This window comes from Brugia malayi, assembly GCF_000002995.4.
Source record: "Brugia malayi strain FR3 genome assembly, contig: Bm_v4_ChrX_scaffold_001, whole genome shotgun sequence".
NCBI lineage: Eukaryota > Metazoa > Nematoda > Chromadorea > Rhabditida > Onchocercidae > Brugia > Brugia malayi.
In genome coordinates, this window is record NW_025062479.1 from 9516986 (window position 1) to 9538728 (window position 21743).

The 21743-nt window shown below is 33.0% G+C and overlaps 4 protein-coding genes and 1 non-coding gene across 6 annotated transcripts; all 5 read right to left on the reverse strand.

The window, feature by feature from the left end:
- Window positions 1–362: 362 nt before the first annotated feature.
- On the reverse strand, window positions 363–2701 carry Bma-srf-3 (Uncharacterized protein; the record flags this gene model as incomplete). 2 transcript variants are annotated; one of them, XM_001898678.1, is made up of 6 exons in its annotated part: window positions 363–626; window positions 1024–1181; window positions 1522–1693; window positions 1790–1928; window positions 2294–2526; window positions 2636–2701. In XM_001898678.1, 6 exons carry the CDS (start codon window positions 2699–2701, stop codon window positions 363–365), a joined length of 1032 nt encoding a protein of 343 aa, XP_001898713.1. The 2 variants fall into 2 exon arrangements, with proteins under 2 accessions (XP_001898713.1, XP_042930181.1); XM_043074247.1 differs by having other exon boundaries at window positions 2234–2526.
- Window positions 2702–4063: 1362 nt separating this feature from the next.
- On the reverse strand, window positions 4064–7446 carry Bma-tes-1 (Uncharacterized protein; the record flags this gene model as incomplete). The annotated part of the gene is made up of 12 exons (XM_001898677.2): window positions 4064–4163; window positions 4313–4404; window positions 4565–4723; window positions 5041–5184; window positions 5263–5334; window positions 5501–5623; window positions 5747–5845; window positions 6120–6314; window positions 6437–6549; window positions 6689–6774; window positions 6858–6937; window positions 7351–7446. The coding sequence occupies 12 exons, from the start codon at window positions 7444–7446 to the stop codon at window positions 4064–4066; spliced, it is 1359 nt and encodes a 452-aa protein (XP_001898712.2).
- A 5500-nt stretch (window positions 7447–12946) lies between these two features.
- Bma-mir-228 lies at window positions 12947–13034 on the reverse strand. The gene has a single exon (XR_006228217.1). It is a non-coding gene; the product is annotated as a pre-microRNA Bma-mir-228 (primary transcript).
- Window positions 13035–13049: 15 nt separating this feature from the next.
- Bm17955 (Uncharacterized protein) lies at window positions 13050–13750 on the reverse strand (the record flags this gene model as incomplete). Its single annotated transcript, XM_043074248.1, has 3 exons — window positions 13050–13117; window positions 13210–13322; window positions 13578–13750. 3 exons carry the CDS (start codon window positions 13748–13750, stop codon window positions 13050–13052), a joined length of 354 nt encoding a protein of 117 aa, XP_042930182.1.
- Window positions 13751–17158: 3408 nt separating this feature from the next.
- Bm956 (Uncharacterized protein) lies at window positions 17159–20619 on the reverse strand (the record flags this gene model as incomplete). Its single annotated transcript, XM_001898676.1, has 10 exons — window positions 17159–17311; window positions 17507–17724; window positions 17871–17993; window positions 18353–18465; window positions 18635–18736; window positions 19129–19362; window positions 19676–19853; window positions 20100–20250; window positions 20384–20478; window positions 20553–20619. 10 exons carry the CDS (start codon window positions 20617–20619, stop codon window positions 17159–17161), a joined length of 1434 nt encoding a protein of 477 aa, XP_001898711.1.
- Window positions 20620–21743: the final 1124 nt, after the last annotated feature.

The window sequence follows — 21743 nt, forward strand, 5'->3', positions numbered from 1 at the left end:
TACTTGTAGCAAAAAACAAATGATCCTTCATATGACTTTCTTGATAAATGTCTCCTACTTATAAGTATAAATATTATTTTAAAATGGACAGAGGTTTATGGTTGTTCAAGTGATCTAAAGTATCTGGAATTGTTTCAATCTCTATATTAACTAATTAAAAGTGATCAGTGCATTAAGTAGAAAATGGTAACAGATGAGAAAAATGTAGTCTTCCACATATACTACACTAATTAAAAAGGGTGATCTTTGAAATATTTTCTCAAATAGATCACCAAAAGGAAAATTTTAAGCTTTTCAATGCATAAATCTTGCAGAAATTTAATTTCCCTCACCCAGCAAATTCCATGATCTCATGGAAAAATTCAAGAAGAATATAGGAAGATACTGGTGATAACCAATCCGGTTCCAAGTAAAAATAATGGATTAGGAATGAAGTCGAAAAGATATATTGACGCTACCATACTAATAATTATAGCAGCCGATGTTGCAAAATTTTTCGCTATATTGCCAGAATATTTAATACATACTGCAACGGATAAACCACCAATGCAATACCAGAAAACAACAACCCAAACTAGCATATCAAAACCATATAGCATACCTTCATTAAAAATTGTTTCATGATCCTGAAACAAATTATTATATAACAATCTTATGACTCAGAATCACTTTGAATGTGGCAGTAACGAAAAACACTAAGGCACAGTGGGACATGCTTCCTAATGATTTAAGCAAACGGATTCCATGCAATCCGTTAAAACGGAATTACGGCCGACACTGGAAGCCTCATCAGATGAATGATCATAAATGCAGTATAGAACTGCATTATAGTAATGGTACCATTTAAACATGAACCGTCTACCAAATTACCGAACACTTCCGGATATCTTAGACTTCCTCGATAATGCTTTTTCGGCTTTTTTTTTTTTTATTTATGCAACAAAAAAGTGTAAAAATCAGTGACGTAGTACAATAATAAACATAGGAAATTTCCTATTTTGTATATATTTTTATATACAAAACCTTCATAAAAGAAGCAATGAAACTTGAAGGTATTCCAAACAATGCCAACTGCACATTACGTATCCATACCGATACAGATGGACTGGTATTTAAAATCTTTTCGAAATATATTCCTGCAAAACCGGAAAGAACGCATGCAGAAACAGAAGCCAAAAATCCTGAAAAGAACGGGAAATTAACAGTGAGAAACTTATTATTTATTCTATCATTTAAAAATCTTTTGATAAATACAAATAATAATTTCTGTTTGTACAATAAGTTACTACTTGTAATACAACTTAAGGGTTAACAACCTTCAGTGATAAAATACAGAAGGATTGATTAAAGTATACACTACAGCGTATCCTCCACTACTGGAACAATTGTATAGTACACATAGACTCTCCTTCCGTACCTCGCATTTCCCCAAGTACCTTACCACGGAAGTTTTAGAACTATTTCTTTAGCGGCAACTGGCTAGAAAGGCTGAATTGACGATTAAAATCAGAAAAGTGCTACCTAAATAAGGATCACTGAAAAAGGTCTTCTTTGTTCCTTGTTGGTCTAACTGAACAAGACATACACCAACAAAAAGAACACCAAGCGATAGCCATTGCTTTCTAGTAATGGTTCTTTTCAACATAATTACTGCAAATATTGCTGTTGTAAAAATTTTCAACTGTGCAGTCACCTGGAAAATGCAAATTCATATTCTTTCTTCAAAATCATGATAACTACTTTCCTTCTTCATTCTCTCTCATGCAAAATTATAAAGAGAAAAAGTAACCATATATGTTACTGCTTCCAGATGAGATGCTGCCAAATAAAACAGATTATTTTGTATAATGTAGATCACTGCAGGAATGCAGACTTTGAAAGTATCTTTCAAATTATAAAATACTTGTCGCTTCACAAGATTCAACATACTGAAATTCACTCGCGAGCATAATCAGATAATCATCCAGCTACAGAAGTAAAGCCTATTTTTTAGCCTTTTGAATTAAATAAAATGGCAACAAACTACCTACCACAATTGAATCCAAGTATTATAACGTTGTCATACTAAATATGGTGCCAATGAAGCACCCACTATAGTTTTTAAAAGTCTTAAAGAGAAAACAAAAACAAATTCACCATTTCTAAAGTGTTACGAACTCACTTGTTAACAGTGATATAGGTTATCAAATCAGTTAACTATCGGAACAAACAGAACTTTTTTCTGAGAATGCACCTGCATGGGAAATTTTTGACTCTCGAAGGAACCGAAACTTTAAGGATGAAGTTAAATAACCTGCATACGCTCTTTTCTTCATAAATGATGAAAAGCAGGCAAATGATTAATTTGAGAAGCTCAGTGTAAAATACAGCAACTGAGGGAAGAAACACCTTCTCGACAACTCGCACTCTCGAATACCGCAACAGTAATGTATGTGATGAATTTTGTAAGGTTAACCATATCAAAGCACTTAACTGTAGGATTATTCCCTGACTTTCCGTACGCTTTCGTACCACAGAAATGTTCATCTACAATGAGCAAATTGATTGTCACCGTTCATTTCCAGGCAATCTCTTAAGGTTTCCCTTTCTCAAACATATAAATTGAAGCGCAAATGATGAAACGCATAGGACTTACAGGGTAGAATTTCTTGACTAAATGTTGATTGTGATCAGCCAATACTTCATTATCTTTTTCAGTCATCGGAATGGGTATCAAAATGACCTTCCTGAAATGCACTACACCGAACGATAGTCATGATTTACAGATCGCGGAAATTCTCACGACTGTATGGACTTCATCTTCCCCTATATATTATGGATTGTTATTTCAATCATTTGTCGTAATGCTAAATATCAAAGTGTAGTAACAAATCGAGTTTTGAACATTATTTAAAATGCTGATTTGTGACGCAGTAAGTCGCTACTTCGCAAACTTTTTGACAAATTCGGTATCAAATGTATCTAGTACAAAATTATGGTAACGGAGAGAAGGAGGAGATGACTGATGTCAAGGTTGAAGTGTTGCTGTGGTGCAAATGAAATCTAACGAATGAACGAATCAACTGCTAAACTGTAAGCAGGACAAAAGAAAAATAGATATGAGGATATATAATATTGTAAAATATGATCTTGGATGAGTCAATCCATGCATAATCCCATCGACTTGATAATCTCCACAGTTTTATCCTTTTATTCCATCTTTTCTTTTGATTTTCTCCCCACTTAGTTTTTCATCTCCCTCTATTTCAAGTCCCGATTTCCTAGTTGTTCTTCCATTTTTAAAACGCTATAAAATATTGTAAGAGTGAGAACCATACTCACTTTCTCCCATTCCTGACTATATGCATGTTTTGGGCGTTTAATTACAATCATTTTTAAAGTATTTTAATCTTGGGAACTTAAACATCTTCCCTTCCGAAAGGTGACCATGGGATGAAACTGTAACAAAAACCAACCAAACACCACACAACAATGTGACTTTTAACATTAGCAGGAAAAAAAAAGAAAAACTGCAACTTTCTTTGAAAATCAACATCAGGAAAAAATCATCATGGAAGATGTGAAAAATAAACTTGGATGATAAGTGTAAAACATTATAAATAGGTGAAATATGAAAACAAATGAAAGTAAACCTAATGCTTTTCAGGCACGCATGTATAGCAATATACGGTTTTCAGGAATGAAATATGACAATACACCGGTAGATTTACAGCTGACAAAGATACATATGCATATCGCACTATCAGTGTCTGCAATTGCTAAGTGAAACATAACTAAATGTGTTTGTTCAAGTTTATTATCGTTATAACTGACCTGCTGAATGAACATTTATTAATATTTCTAATAAGTAAGCCTTAAAAAATACAAAAACAAAAATAAGCCGAAAAGAAGTGAAGTTTCATGTTACTACTAGTAAAGTGTAGACTCAATCAAGCTTATAAATGAAGTTAGAAAACAGGAAACGTAATGGTGACACATCAAGAAAGAGAAACAAGACAGTAAATCCAAAAATAAGAGGAAGATAATACAATAAGAGTGTCTTTATTTTCATAAACACCAATATTCAAACCACAAAATTTCTTTTGCATTCTGAACTACAAAAAACCTCCTCATTTTTGACGATGAACCTTTGATTCAGCAGCACTTTACTGCAGTATCTGCACCTAAAAACAGCTTCCATATGATGAAAGGATGCATATGAGTACTGTCACATGAGAAGTACATAGAATCTTATCGCAGTAGTCAATTATAAGCGATCGGTATCAGACATTCCTTTCTAAAGTCAGTCTGAAAAAAGAAAATGACAACACACCGGAAGCAATTGTCTCCAGCATGCCAGTGTAGGTCTTTGAATGAAATCCGCTGTTGATCAGGTGCTATTTTGATGAGGCAAAATCGGCAAGTCTAAATGTTTATGAGCTATTCAACATAAGAAAATAAATTTTTGATTTAACTGCAATTACATAATTACATGTGGAATTACCCATTGTTAGAAGTATACAAGATTTTTTTCTAATATGTTAAGATGGAAATATCTATTATGAAATAACATTTTAGGATCCACCTTTGCATATCTTTTCATATAGCAATGAAAGCAGTAAGGCTGTTCATCTTTCATCATATAACGATGGCCACCGAGTTGCATATCACACCCAAAACAACAAAAATGATCCAAGTGCCAACTTTTATCCTCCGCGAAAGTATATTCTTTCGAGAAAATAAGCTAAAATAGCACCCATAATTATTGACTCTCAACAAAAGTAAGATACTTAAGAAAACTGAGGATTCTATCCCTAGGAATATTCAGTCATCAACAAAAGTACGCCCTTAGATCTTAGGATAAGCCATAACTATCGATAAGCATGGATATTACTGAGCTCAGAGAGATAGACAATGTCATTCATTAAAGGATAACGTTTAATTTATCTATTGGTTTATTTGTTAATAGTCCAGAAGCATCCATTACACCTCCTAAATCCAAAAATAAGCCTTTTCGGTCCAAACTTTCACATCAGAATTTTTATAAGTAATGAAACCAGCCTCATCACAACCGGAACATCTCGGATAAACAGAATCGCCGAAGTGACGACCGCAGTAATAAATACCATTCCTATAAAAATACAGAAGGTCCACAAGCTTCTGATTACAAACATGGCACTTGAAGCAGTTGACATGCCACATTTCCTAAAAATTCAAGTTTATGGAAGCATACAGCAATTTTTCCGAAAAATTGGTTAATCAAAAAAATTTAAAAAGACTGACATCTGGTGATCCATGATCTGTCACAACAGCGATCTCTCCGATTTGCAAATTCTTGTGGCAAAATTTACACTCCTAAAACTCAAAAATTTCAATGACTGTCTGATATGAAAAAACACCGGTTTCATCAACATTCCAAATAAAGCTGGAGATATTTGAAATAAAAATCGTTTATAGGTGAGATTAAATATGCAGAAAGTTTGAAGTACAAAATGAATGTAACAGCAAAATTCTTGATAACCCCATAATTGTCTTGCAAACCGACGCTTCCAATACTATGTGATCCAGGTGCTGTAGTTTTCTTCCAGCTATCATAAAACGCATTCGTTTCAGAGAACTCAATCAACTTGCCCACACCAACAATCTAAACTTTCCAAAATATTTTAAGTGGCATTACCGTTTGTTCTCATCTGAAGTAGAACATGTGGTTCGGCTACATAAATCATTGCAATATAGAAATCAGAATTAGAAAGAACATGCAACGAACCCTTTCCTTCACAGTATTTACATACTTCGCGTGCTCCTTCCTATCCAATTCAGTCTTCAAAGATTTCGCTGCAGATGCATCAGAATCATGATGTGGTAACTGAAGAGAAATATTCAAATGAGGAAACAAGGTGAAAGAAACGTTCGAATGTATTGCGTGGGTGAGCATTCAAATCTGACAAAAGAAGGAGATTAAAAAGTGAAATTTAAAATCATTCGTACAAAGATAGGATCAGTGATATGAATGATGAAGAAAAACAGTAAAATTGTCTTTTTAAATAGAACTTTGATTAAATCACTCTACCAAGGTTCAAAAAAAGATGCACACACATATAAGGTTGCTTAAGAAAAAAAAAAAAAAAACGGAATCAAACCTGATGCAGCAATTTATGACGCCGATCTAGGGCACCTTCAGTATCAGCAATAGGGCGTTCATTTTCTGGAAGAGTACTGAAATATTTTTCAGCTAATACTCTGTCAGTTGTTGGAACCCACGTATACTCCGACATTTTGTTTTTTTCTTTAGCATCTTCAAGTTTCACATTGTACATTGACTCTGGTTTGATTTTCTGAAAGTTGCTTAAGATAATGCGAATCAGTTTTTGCGAGCTAATTTAAAGATTTCTTAAATTAAAGTGCAAATATTTTCAGTGATATACCTAATTACTTCTTTCACATGAAAACTGTAGACCTCATATTTAATATTATGAACGGGATAAGCCTTTCTTGAGTACGGTAATGAAGGTGATGGTGGATGTAAATGTAATTTGCTTTCAAACTCGGGTATAAAGTCAAACAAACGACCTGTAAAAGAATTACATAATTAACGAAATATGGATTAGTATATTCTTAAACACTGAAGTTAATGTGTAAGATCGACATGCTTGGGTTTTTAAACAAAATGAACGAAAATAATCAGCGAAAGATGAAATAAAATGAGAACCTATCACTATTTGACCATGATCCATGTTTCGTGGCAAAATTACATCGTGATCATCCATTCTGCACGAACATACTTTACACATTTTTCTGCAAAAGTTATTTTTACAGTGCAGTAAAAAAGATATGAAAAGAAAATATCTCTGTCCTTACCAAGCATTAAAAAAAATTACCTCCAGTAGTGCAAATCGAGACCCGGACAATTACATTTTAAACAAGGAGAACCTGCACCGATCTCGTGACATAATATATTCTGAAAACAGTCATTAAACATCCATAATATTTCTATAAACTTTAAGAGTAACTAAAGCAGCAATATTCCCAAACGTGAAGCTGACATTGGAAAAGTTAAATACCTACCGCATCTTACAGAAGGAATAAAGAAGAAAGGCTTGAAGTATATTCTTTAAAACGTAAAAAATAAAGTATAAACTACTAATCCTCAGGGAACTGTTTCCGCAGTTATTAAGCGGCTAACGTATTACGATAAGTGCTTTTATATCATGGTAACAATTTCTTTAAGCTCCGATCTCCGAACGATTGCCTTCAAATTCTTGGAAGGACTTTTTTTTTAAACAAACATCAAACATATAAAAACTTCATTAGAAAAACTGAAGCTGATTTTTCCTTTGAACCTCAGTTTAGCGTAAACGATAAACAGCAAACCTTAGGTTTATTTTCAAGCTTGAAAATGTCTGGATTGACATGTGCGCCACGACGACAATCCACTTCACTGATCATTTCCACAACCAACACATGCATCGGATTACGAATATACTCACCAAATAGACCAGGTTGTAATCTTTTATCAATACCGTTATACTGTAATAGAAAGCATTGATCAAATAGTTAAGATTCATCTTTTGTCAATATTTTATCGCATGTACCAAAAAGGAAAAAAAGGATGCAGAACCCGAATAGAAATGCTATAACACTAAACTTGAAAATAAGCAACAGTCACAGCATGAAGAAGTCCAATCATTTTCACTACGTTATTTAACGGGAAGTGAACTCGTAAGCTAACATGGAAGCAATTTATAGATGAAAAGCGAAAAAAACCGATGACTATGAGTAGCTTCAATCGATCCAAACTGCCATAATTGCCATCTTTTGAGAAACTGTGTAGCCTTTTAAATGCCTAAGTGTTGGATTTAGGGAGAAAAAAGGTTCGTAAAGTTACTCATTAATGTGAAATCTTTTTGTCCAACGTGACCCTATTAAGGTTAATTTTAGGAACATTTTTCCGTCATAGCGAAAAAGAAGTATGCATTAATTTCTTTATTACGAAATTTTTCGATAGCAAAAATTGTAAACTGAATATCTCAGTGTGTTAAAGACCCTAAATGTGTTTAATCATTCTCAATTCAACTATGATATTAAAAAAATGAAGATTTATCATCCAAAAACGACAAAATGAAATGACCATCCGGCACTATCAATTACTATTAATCAAATGATTTCTAATCTCTAATAGATAAATGATAATTAAGAGACTTTTTTTAACAAACTTCGCTGGTCAGTGATAAGCTACTGGTGATATGATAAGTGATTACTAGTGATACAATCGAAAATTCATTCATTTATTTGCCAATCAACATCACTATTGTGACTGGTAGATGTATAACCAGTAACTCAGTTTATATCATTTCACACTCAAAACATCTCTTGATTTTCTCATAACCTCTGACCTTAAAAAGCTCTTGCCTCCATTGTAAAACACATACAGCAAAGTTTTTCTGCAATGATCCGGAATCGAACTCACAATCAATATTGTATTGTAGCACACCGATTGAGTCGCCGTGACAACGTCAATATCCCTTCTTCCGTCCATCGTTGACATTGTGCTTAGCATTTCAGTTCTCGTGTTTTTTTCTCTTTTCTTTTGCAAAAATAACTGCAATAACCAAGCAGATTTATTATTCGTAATCTGTCCTTCTCTCTCATTCTCTTTCTCTTCCCTCATTAATGGATTATCTTTTAATCTCATCTTGCAAGTTTAAAATTTAAAATATTTCTAGAATCATTGTTTGATAGATGTGAATTGTTAGCATGTGCTATGCTAATATTACTTTGCTGAAATATGTATCATAAAGAATGATGAATAAATTTTTCATTTGATATAAATACAATCATATTCTCTTTTCTCACAAAATTCATCTATTAATTGTCCCAATGTTTTCTTGAGGTTACCAATAAGTTATGTCACTGTCATCATTAGCTTACTATTGTTGTTGGTTGGTTATGCTTATTGCCCGTCCGTGACAAAAGATTGTCCATTTGTGGTAATGCCTTCTTTTCGTTAATGTTGATCTAAACTCCTCCGTACAAGAGAGTGAATTTTATTCCTCTGACCTACCTTACAACAAATACTGCTCCATTTTATTATATGGAGTTCACTCATATATATAAGTGGTAATTTTTTGTCACGACGGGTAATTTCGTGTAATAGAAGGGAATATTATTGAAATGTTCCATTGTGTTATATCGATCAATTTCCATGAAACAGCACACCATCAAATAATTTCCCTCTCTCAGTCATTGTAGAGGATGGGAACGATGAATTGAAAACAAGAAAAGTAAATTTGGAAATGTTTGAAAAAGAAAAAGAAAAAACGACAACGACTATGTTTATTGCTTTTTTTAGATTTAAATCATGAAAATGTGACATTTTATAGCTTATTTTCATACTGTTATAAAACAGCTAATCATTGAGATCCTAACAATTATGATAGTTTTTCATTTTTCATCCGTTCACAGTATCTTTTAACAGGAAATTGACATGAATTAGACCTTATTTGCTTGCACTTCTGTCTGAACAATAGCTCTTTCATATAGCATTTTATGAGCTGTCGCATGAATATAAAAATTTATTTCAGCCACACAATAAATACAAAAAAAAGAAAGAGGACTTAATGAGTAGATAAAAGATTGTTTACAAAATAGAATAAATTCAAAGATCCTTCATGAAAGACAACAGTGTCATAAATTAACAATGCTCATTGCCACAGTTAATTAATTTACTATCAAATTTATGCAAATAATGAGTAAACGTATATACTGAAACCCGAATTATTCGTTCGAGTCATTACAATAGGTAGGAAATAGCCATAATATATTTTGATAAAAGTAATTGCAGTTTAAAATACACGTCAAATTAAAATAAGAAATATATGAATATCTTCAAATAAAAAAAAAAAAAAATCATTTCTAAATGGCAGTACTTCATGTTAATGGATAGGTGAAAGAGTTAAAGTGTTTTACGCAAAATTAAAAGAACAAAGATAGCAGTTATCTTACCAACGTTATTGTAAAAACTTTCGAACTCTTTTTTCTTTTGTCGCAAACTATAAATTCTTTTTTAAAAAGGTTGAAAGCATCTAATTTAAACTGAAATATTTAGAATGGATCTTAAATGAGCTGTTTTCTCATCAAATTACCTTTTTAATCCTTAAATTAAGATGAACTGCAATATTATTTGTTTCCAAACTATTTTCATTTTGAGACGTATCCTGAAAGTATTGGTCCAGTCTAATTAACCTCACATTCGGAACTTTTAAATTCCCACAAAATGTGAAAATTTTCAAGATTTGGTTTTGAAAAAAAAGGACGAAAAAAGAAAAAAGCAGGATGATAATCATTTAAGAGTGTAAAAATGTCTTATATGACAAATTTCTTATTATCATCAATTAACGATACCATAAAGTTATTTGATCTCTTACAACTCCAGCAAATATTTGATTTTAAAACTACCACTGTTTTTAAACAAATAAGTTGAAGTTGAGTTGGAAGATAAAATCCAGAGAAAAACTTGCTTTTGGACAATCTAACAGTTCAAATTTTCAACTAAAATTAAACACAAATAAAGGAGATAAATTTGATTTCGTTTATCTAAATAGAATTTAATTTACATTTTGTCTATTCTATATTTCATTCAAGTTGAAAATATGGAATTTATGGGAAAATTTATCACATCTTCCGGTATGTATCATAGCGTATGGAAATTGTAAATCAATGCATAATAATATTAGTTATGCAACTTTAATAGCTACAACATTAAGACCACCAAAAAGTGTTGGAAAAACTTGTTCATAAACTGTCACTTTGAGTTTACGTTTTATTTTTTTGTTTCAAATATTTGCAATAATATTTTGGTAACAGCTTTCGATAAGTATTCAGTAATTAACTATTGCGAAATATTTCATACAAAAATATTTGACAATCAATGATAAAATGATGCTAACCATATAATTTAACAATTCCTTAAATTTTATTAAGAAAGAAACTGTGTGCAAGCAAAAGTAATAATTTTTTATATTTTAGATTTCCCAACAAAAATTCGAACTGAAGATACTAACTAATTGCATATGCAAAAGCGCTATCAACAAACAAATACCTGAAAATCATTATCAGACATTCAAGTGTTTTTGATCCGAAATTTTTAAATCTCAGACCTTTGTGAAATCATCCGCATTTTTTCATTCATCGTTTGTGTATTTACTTTAAAACATGTGTTGCAAGGATTTGGAAACAAAAAAGAAAAGGGAAAGAAAGGAAAATGAATGATTCAAGGATCTGCAGTAAATTAGGTAAACTTAATTTTAACGCAAATAATATACAAAAATGGTTACAGATAAATATGATTAAACAAAAAAAAAATTTAATTTTATTAATTTAAACATTGATGTATCTTTAAAAATAAGATTAATGAGGTTTACTAATGAAGATATAACTCATTATTCATGTGGAAACTGTTGACAGCATGGATAAGATTATCACAAATTTATCGTTCATCCAATCAGTTTATTTTTTTCGTACTTTTCGAAACCATTCCATTTGTTTTTCGCCTAAAATTGAACCCCTTGATAGATTAGTGATGCAACTAGAATCCAGCTTGTAATTCCAATTTTAACTTAAATTAAAAAATATGTTAGATTAAAGCGACATTTGCAAAATGAGTGATGGTGATAATTATATTACAAACAATAGGAAAATTTTTAATAATTCTACTGCATTTATTTAAAATACTAAATGTTTCTGCATGTGAGATTAAACTTTAAAAAAAAAAAAAAAAAAAAAAAAAACTATATATATAAATGTCTAGGCAAACAATGCGGAATTCCTAATAATTTTAGCTTGATGTTTTAAATCCAAACTCGAATGCTTGTTTCCGTCCTTTTACACTAGTACTTCTCCTCCGTTAGTCAAAACTCACTTCGCTGCGGAAATTTTCTCGCAATTTTGATTTATTATCTATTTTAAAATTAATTATCTTTTTTCATGGTTCCTAAGTCGGTTTAAATGTCATCAGTTAATGATTAAAAAAATATAATTCGTTAGAAAAATAACGAGGTATGATTTTTCAGAGTACTTAAGGGCCTTTTTCTTTTTTTGTGTGATTAAAACAATTGTTAGAGGATTCCTTCACCAATCTGTTTAAATCAATTAGCAAGTTAAGTGAGTTTATTGTGTTAATGAAAATTGGATTTGATCACTTATTAAATTCTGTTGGGAGATACACTTAGTAGTGAGACATCATTTGCACCTGAAGTCACAAATCAAAATGGACTAGATCAGCTTAATGTTTGGTCACTGATCATTCTTTTAGGAGGGAGATTTTGACAATGTCTGAACAATGGATTCAACATATAGAGACATATATATATATATGTATTTGAACAATGGACTCGTCATCTCTCTCAGCTATCCATTTGGATCTTTTCAGCAAATTCAAAAACAAAGGAAAGATCAAAATGGTGATTTTTCTTTTATTATCAATGATTTGTTAACAATTAAAAAAATCGAATTATCCAAAAAGCATTGATTTTGAAGGATAGCGAGAACAATTCCAAATTAAAAGAAAAGGTTATCCATGAAATTTCTTCCCTAAATTATTGCTATGCAGGACCGAATCAGGGCCAGTTAAACAGAATGACGCAGTCGGAGAATGTAGAAACAGTTTGAATTAAGATGACGCAAAATCTTTGTTAAAAGCATTTACGTGAAAGATTATGAAATTAGTGAACTGAAGTGAGAAATATGCCGAAATTTCAAAACAAACAAACGAGCGTAATTCGTAAAAGATGGCGCAAATTAAAATGCAAAAATCACTTTACTCATTGCGAAAAGTGTACAGCAGATTGAAGAGATTGGTCGAGGATACCACCAGGTAAATGGGATAATCATTAATAGCGTGAATGAGAAAAAAAATTTAAGATGCGCAATTGTTAACATATTGGAGGGAAAATTAATTGGAGATAGCAAATACTTGCACAGCTCTATGGAACTGGCGAATACACGGATAGGAGAGGTGAACCGTGAATTCATCTAGTGCCATTGAGTATGTGCCAGCAGCAATTCAGGTATGTTTATCCAGCATTACATGTTGTATTCGGTTGAATGCCGGAACAGGGTATATCAGGTTCACTTGCAGATGCTAATCAGTTAATATTCTATAGAAATTGAACTGATTGGAAACTGAGAAATGGGAAGAAAAAATGTGAACAGTGAGAAAAAAGGAAACGTTACGGTGTGGAACGATAAGATCAATGGCCTCCTCCTGGAATTTACTGCATCCCTTTTTGGTAGCAGTCTGATACTCTACGAACTGTGCTAATATTCCATTAAAATTTGTCACTATCCTGGATACAAAATATACTCATTAAACAATTATTTCCCTGCAATGTTTGACGGATCAGTATAGGATAGAAGATCGTACATAAGCACAGAAGGATCTATGAGGCAGAAGGATGCAGAACTTAGGGAAACCTGTCACTTTCCCATTTAGCAGATATACTGTTCTCCTCTCTTCTACCCCTAGTCCCTCCCCGTCACTGCTGTTATTGGTAACAACACATGACCAGTACCATCGCGGGTAATACAGCAGCACCATCTACCTCGTCAGTACAGCAACATCGACAGTGAGTGACAGCAGGACAATAGCAATTATAACTCTTGTGAGTGATTGAACAACCAATCTATTTACCCGACCGATCAACCGACCGAGCATCCGTCCTGTCGCGCCACCATCAGGAGGCATCATTGACTCGGAGACATGATGCACATACATATACACACACAACTGCTTTTCTATTCTCCTCGCAACCTTCGCCCTCACCCAATCCGTCTAGCTATCCCTTTTATGCCTCTGGAACTGGCGAAAAATCTTCGAGACACTCAATTGATACCACTGCCATCCTACCTTTCACTTCTTCCCTCTAATTTCGACCTCTCGTCCTTTGCAACTGTGCCACTATACTACTCCTCTCTCCTCTGATTATTCCTGAAGCTAAACTTCCCATTCATTATTCATCCGTCCATCATCCAATACTTGCTTTACCGTCTGCGTTGTACTCAACCTAACCCAGCTCAAACACTCAATCCCATTCTTTTCGTGTCTAATACCCGAGGAAACAAACAGAGCCTCCCCTCCTCACTTTTTTCCAGTTCAAAACCTCGGGAGACGACCTCTAGGTGTAGCTACAAATGGGCAGGCAAACATACACATACATACATACACACATACATCTATCCCTCAATAACGAGGTAGAAATATTGTGAGGAGTTTTACCCGTGATTGGTAACAGCCATTCTATTATTCTCCTTCCCCTTCTCTTGCTGCCATTCTATCGTTCTCCCGCATCATCGTCACGCGATATGTCCTTGGGCTGTACCAATTTCGAAAGTTCACTTTATACACCCTGGTCTTCATTCCATACACCTTTCTTATTCCCCCAACCTACCAAACATTTACATATGGGAAGTAAGCGTGAGATGTACACAACCCTCAAATACACAATCATCACGAGATCTATTCTTCATCACCATCAAAATCAATTTACTGCATCCATCTACCTCAATATTATTTCCAATTGAACATTCTCAATATTCTATGATTTAGGTCACACTCATTAATCGGAAAAGTCGAAACTTTGATCAGTTATCATATGCAACAAATCTACATTCGTTACACAAAGATACACCGCAACTGTGAAAGAACTAAAAGCTATCCGCGTAAGAGGGAAATTTGTTTTTCAGTGTATCATCCTCAAATACATCCCCAGATATACACCGACATAACCACTACTTTCCCTGTCAGTTCTTACAAAATGAGTTGACAGAATAGTGTGCTTCTTACTGGTTTACTTACTTGAAGAGCTTAGATGGACATTTATTTTACTTAACAAATTATTTTGGAATTTTAGTTTCAAAGTCATGGTTACTATTCAAACATATCCTAAGTGAAAAGAATTTTTGGTATAATCAAAAGGAAACCTTAACTACAACAAAATAACCTAATCATTTTGATGACTACATCAGATGAGAAAGTTTGTGCTCTTTCAGTATAATTAAGTGAGGAAGATAATTGTACATATGTATAATATTGTCATCTGAAGTTTTTATCATGTTATTTTTATCAGCGACCCACATCTATTTTTAAATTACAGCTAATATGTCTTTTTTTCTGTTTTTCTTATTTGAGAAATCAATTATCAACAAATATTCACCAATAGATACAAAAAATGCCAGAATCAAAGCCTGATATCTGAACTTTTTTGCTAAAACATTGCTGTGAATTCATTTCGTAACAAAGTTGGGATGTCGTTCAAATCTGAAACCTCCTCACGGAGACATCATTTGTCTTGTTTGTTTCATAATTTTATTCATTCAGTTTCCCACTTAATCACTAACGATACTTCTATTCAATAATCCAGTTCTGAAATTCAAATTATGAGTAAATTTTGATTTGATAGTTTCATAATTATTTTTCAATAATGAATGAAGAGTTGCAAGCAACCTTCCGACTCTAAACGTTTCTTCGTCGTTCAGAATAACAACTAGGATTATCTCTCGGATGCCTATCGTTCCTGATTATTTTGAGCTTTAAACGGTAACCGATAGTGTAATGCTTGATGTAATCGACGACAACAGAAATTCAGTTTGAAACGGCAATTTTGAATCACCAATTCCATTTCTTCTCTTCATAAGCACATAATTTATCATTAATTGCGCAAAATGGCACATAATTTCCTTTCCGCCGATCTATTTAACACCGCCATTGACAAAAATGTGAATTTGAACTCTCTTCACTCCAGCCCCTTGACTATTGCAGTTCTATATCAAAAATAAACGAAAAATATAAAAATATCACTGAACCATTTCATGATTGCACCGTTAAAAACGTTACGTCGAAAAGTCAGACGAAGTGACGGGAACCAGTTAAGACAATAAGCCAAATTTCGACTACCTTTTTCTTTTACAGTGCTGGTGTTCGCCAACTCACCAGCGATTTTTATGCATTTTGAAACACTTCACAGTTGCTGTCAGCAGATTCGAAGTGCAAAACCTATCATCCACCCCGAGGTTACACTATCTGTACAATCACTTCTATTAATTCACACTACCAATCGTTAAATTTCGACATCTTAATGATGTTTCGCTCCATAATATCCGATACATCCTGTCAGAAATAATGAAGACTTCATAATGATTTCTAAAAACACAATATAAGGATACATACACACGAACCAAACGTCAGTAATAAGAAAAATGGCCTTAAAGACAGTGCGAATACACAAAACAAAGTATTCCCCAATAAAAAAGGCAAATGTTCAACTGAGGACACAACAATGGTGCATGTAAAATGGCGCATATTCAAAAACAGTGAAACTGTTTTCATAAAATACTTAACAATAACTGTCAATTTATTTCTTTGTTGTGAAATAAAAAAGAAGTGTATCCTAATTTCAACAATATCAATACAAAGTGATATTTCAGGACCGTTCTATTATCTCAAACTTCAAATCTGCATGCTACGGAAATAAGCTTAAGAAAGCGAGAATGAAATCCTGGATTAATCCATAAACTATTTTCGACTACGTAAATTCGAATATTAAAATTAAAATACTTCACTAAACCCCTTTCAATTTCACAGATCTTACTGGACATAAATACGAGGTCGAAGCACTGCAAGCTAAATGATCAAAGGCGCATAAACTCAATATTTCAATGTAAAAAAAAAAAAAAAACATCGAAAACATGACACAAACAGCAACTTATTACTATAAATTAAAAGGCATAATTCGAGACATGATCATTTTCTGAAAGAATAAGTAACTACAGAATATAAACCAATAGTAATATAAATCCTAGTAAATCATTTGCATACTCTTCAGAATGTAGGTAATAGAATGCAAAATATCGATTGGTTAAAAGCAACAAAATAGGCAATATTAAAGAAATCTTTTGAAAAAAAAATTCCGAATCACAATGAATTTGTAAAATAGAACACATAAATGGAAGGAAATGATTGGAAAATAATCAATATGAAACGAAGTTCTGAGCAAAAATACAAAGACGGTTTCAATAATAACAAAAAAATGTCACGCAGCGACTAACTACATACAACCCGATAAAACAGCACGATGAAAAAACTTCTTATGATATAAGCAGGAGATTTAACTACTCTGTGGAACTGTCAGTCGAAGAAATCTTGTAGAAGTGTACGTCGTTTACATTCCGCTACATGCATTTGTGTTTCCAAATCACCTCGTTCCGTACTTTCTGCTCTTTCGACTTTCCAGGACAACTCTTCAATCTCTTTTTCTAGCTGAGCTTGCTGATATTCAAACTGAACAAATAAATAATTAAGTGACAAGAACATTTCAGTTCTAACTTATATCACTTGTCTCTTATATGATGGCTAATGAAACCTCAAAGAAAAGTCGCGTTTAACTAAAATGACGTGTATTTAAAAAAAAAAAAAAAAAAGATTTGGGAGTTACATGTAAAGTTTTAACTATTCGACAGTCTCAAAAGATCATACCAGCTGTTTTCTTGGTCCATTTTCCATATAATATGCATATGGATAAGTGTACTGCAGCGTGTAACGACATTTTGTAAGTAATGTGGCTGCTCTATGCAAATACTGCCAATCAATCCATGTCCCTTCATACCCATTTACTTTCTCATCGATTTTTTTCATTATACAATTCCGCAAATTTTCTTCCATCTTTAAGGATTTGTGATGATTTTCATAACGCTCTGTAAAACTTAACAAACACCTTTTTTTTAAAAAAATATTATGTTATGCATTTCTCTAGTATGGTACATAACAAACGGTCAATGTATTAATTAGCTGGTAAAGTAAAAATATTCTGCAAATCCTACGAAAACAGATAAAAACATACCATAATAATGTAAATATTTTTCAAGTGCACGACGGGCTTTGACATGATTTGCTTCCTGGGCTATAGATGGGTTCTCTTTATAGCGACTACATTCATAATATTCGCTTCCATGGTTCTTCCAGTCTATACAAAAAAAAAAACGTAAAAATTATGTTCTAAATTGTTTATATGAAGAAGTGGAAATTTGAAGCAGAAAATACGTAATACGCAATGGCATTTTGTTTATTTGAAATTCAAAATCTATCTTGAGACGAAGATCTGAACTCCAATTTATACAGAACAGATTTTTTCTGGGTAACTTCCTTAGCTGAATGTTTTTGTTGCTGCAAACAAAAGGAAAAAAAAAATTATTTTAATCTGATATGCATGCAGCAAAATATTGGGATATGAAAGGGAATTTAAGTCCCGCATTAGTTATCCTTTATTAAACATTAATAAAATAGACTCTAATTAATGGAAATTAAAAAAAAAATATGAGTGACCTCCAAAACACATCCAACAAAAGTGATATTTGCACTTGGCGCACTGCATATGATTGCATCCGCCGTTTTTTTCGATGCATGAATGGCAATTGGGACAATCTTTTGTATGTGCACTAAATTACCCAAATATGCATAAATAACAAACCAAATTACATAAAACACTAAATGGAAATTGCAGATAAAAAAAATGAAAAGTATTCTCTGTGACGTGCACAAAAAGGCTATGAAAAATATTAGTGTATGATTCCAGTGTAAGATGCATATGGCAGAATCTATTTTAACCTTATATAATTTGCAGTTTCACTGTCATCAGCACACTTTGTTAACCATTTGCGTATTGTTTCGCAGGAGGTCGGTGCGTGGTAATCACAACCGCATTGAAAACTATAAACAAAACTGAACATAAAAGACATTTGCAAAACTTTGGCAGCAAAAACAAAAATCACAAATTCAAATTCGAAACTAAAATTGTCCAGTCTTTCAACCCAGGATGTAATTAGATAATGGCAAAAATGTATCCAAAGTAGGGCAGAGAATAAAACTTCAAAAAATTTTTTACGATGTAAATTGTTATAACGATTTCATCCATGCCCCCGATAAAATTAGGTTACCGCAGGACTCTAATTTTAATTCTAACTGCTTGAATCGTCAACCAACAAAAGCTACTTCGCATTTCCGGAAATGACCAACATGCACAGGTCTTGTCCAAACTGGTCACCACTTGCAGGACGACAGAATGTACAGTCAGGTTTTGTAGAAGCAAACTTGGAACATACCAAAAAGAAATTCGGCAACTGGTACAAGTAACTTTCTTGGCCTTTTGGCACTGTGCTTTGATAACGACATGACAATCAATACCCGGACAAAATCGCAACTGTGGATGTGATTCTACACAATCTTTGAATATCAACCTTTCATATTTATCTCTTATTTCTGTGCGTTCGCTCAATATCCTTAGTACAAAATCTTCTAAACACAGTAATGTACACCCGCTTGCCATACAACCAATCCTGTAAACAAACTGCTCACTTTCCTTTCCCCAAAATCCACTTTTTACTCATCTTCATAAACATGACCTTTTGAGATTGGCATAACAACTAATTAACTTCAAAGCTACCAGAAAAAAATGAAATGTTTCTATAAAAATTTGAAGTTGTTTATATCGAACTCCCTCTAGACTCGTTAAGTTATGTAATTGATGAAATGGTCGGAATAAAACAACGGTTAGCAGAATGTACCAATACACCAGGAAAAAAAAACTATTTTAAATTTTGAACTAAATTAAAAACGAATCATTTAAGGAACTAAGTGATAAGAGCTGACGTGATTGATAAGCCATTACAAAGCTGTGTTTCGATATATTCCATCCAACATGCTGAACAAAAGCTATGCCCACAATCCAATGCATACATTTTGGTACATTCGTCTTGTAACCTCGTACAAACCACACAGCTCATAGTGTCTGGCTGTTGCTTTGAAGAACCAGCGCACACAAAGCAATCTAAAATTTAAGCAGTAGAATAACAAGCACATAGTAACACACAGCACATGCAGTGTTAGTTGACAGAATGCACGTGTTTTCTAGTAAAGGCTAACAATGTTAGCCAAGTAATTGTTCCGTTTAAGCTAGCTGTTGAGGCTCCCGACTCAATAACAGAAAGCCACGTAATATGAGAAATTTATTATGTCTAATCAATTAATCAACTTCTAAAAAGGCATTGATTAAAACTAATTGCATAAAGCTTACCGACTAGAACTTTACAAGGATCAACGCGGTACAACTGGATTAAAGTGGAGTCGTCCCACTTGTAAAAATGCAAGAGGATTTTGGCAAGTGAAGATGATACATTCAAAGTTGAAACGACATGATCCACAGTTTCCTTCAAGAGACGTTCGACCTAAATATTTATGAAATTAGTCTACATCAGAAATATAGTTGAGAAGCAGATAAAATCTATCCCGAGCATCGTTTTCTCCCTTATAACATTACATTATATTGATAACAATTACCGAAAACTTTATGATACATACCTCCGGAACTTTTAGGCATGCATATTCAATGTATTCCGGATCTTCTCTTTCAAATATCTCCATTCCACAATTTTCTCCATTGCAGTAAAAGTCATCTAAATGTGATCATTTCAGTGGAATTCAACAAAAAACATTTTATGAGAAGTACAACTGAACAGAATGTACCAACCATAATCGTAATCTGCTTCATCGTCCGAAAAAGAAGGACTATCAGCAGGTGCATCGCCACACTCCATCCGAACGGAAGAGAAGAGAGACTCGAGCTAAAAATGAATATCTGGGATTTCCTCCAACGATGCATAGTTTAAGTCACGCAAACTGAAAATTTTCAGCGTAGGGCTTCCCGCTTATCAACGACACATTTGGGGAAGTATAATTTACCCAAATAATTTTAAAAATTACATAAAATAAAACTTGATATGTTAGTTCACTGACGCCTCATAGCGAATACTTTTCCTTTACATCCTTTCCATATGATAATGCAAGCACGCATTCCTGACAAAAACAGCACTTTAGTAAGCATTCCAGATAAGCAACATTTGCTTACTAAACATTTATTTAAATATAAAATGTTGCAACATTTGCCTGTCATTTGGATAAAAAAAATGTTAAATGAAAAACATTTAAAAAAATCCTGCATCGAACAAATGAGAATAAACGGAACATATTTTGTAACAGTATAGAGGGTCGAATGAATTCAAATCCAAAGTTTAGAACTCAGAATAAACCTATGAAGGGAACGACGCAAGAAGGAGCAAAAAATTAAAGTTTTGTAAGTTATCTGAATGAATTTCATGGAAAGAAGTTTACATGTATGATAAAACACTGGGACAAATTATGAACATGGCTAGAGTTCAAAGTGCACGACGTTCAAATTTGTACAATAAAAGAATGGCAAATTTGATACGATTATACAGATTTTCACCATAAAATTAGGCTTATTTCAAACAGATGTACAAGACGATATGCATTCACAAATAGTTGTTAAGATAAATCATATTTTAAAAAATTGACAGCTTACAATGCAGCACAAAACATAACAAGAAAGTTGAGTAAAGAAAAAAATGAAATCCGAAACAGTATTAAAACCAATAAAAGCAATACACTGTGTTATAAGTTATGTAAAAAAATGAACTTATGCTGCCATAAACATGAATAGTTACTGCATAATAAAGCAGCTGAACTGATCACAGAGACAGTATCAGCAAAAATGGGAATAACCAAGTATGCTCGCTACGGTTATCAGGTAATAAAGTGCAGTTATTCATTTCCCTTTGGATTTTGGAATAAGAAACGAAGTGCACCTTTTCGACATCTTAGGTTATCACTCACAATTTCTCTCTGCTGTCTCGAACCATAT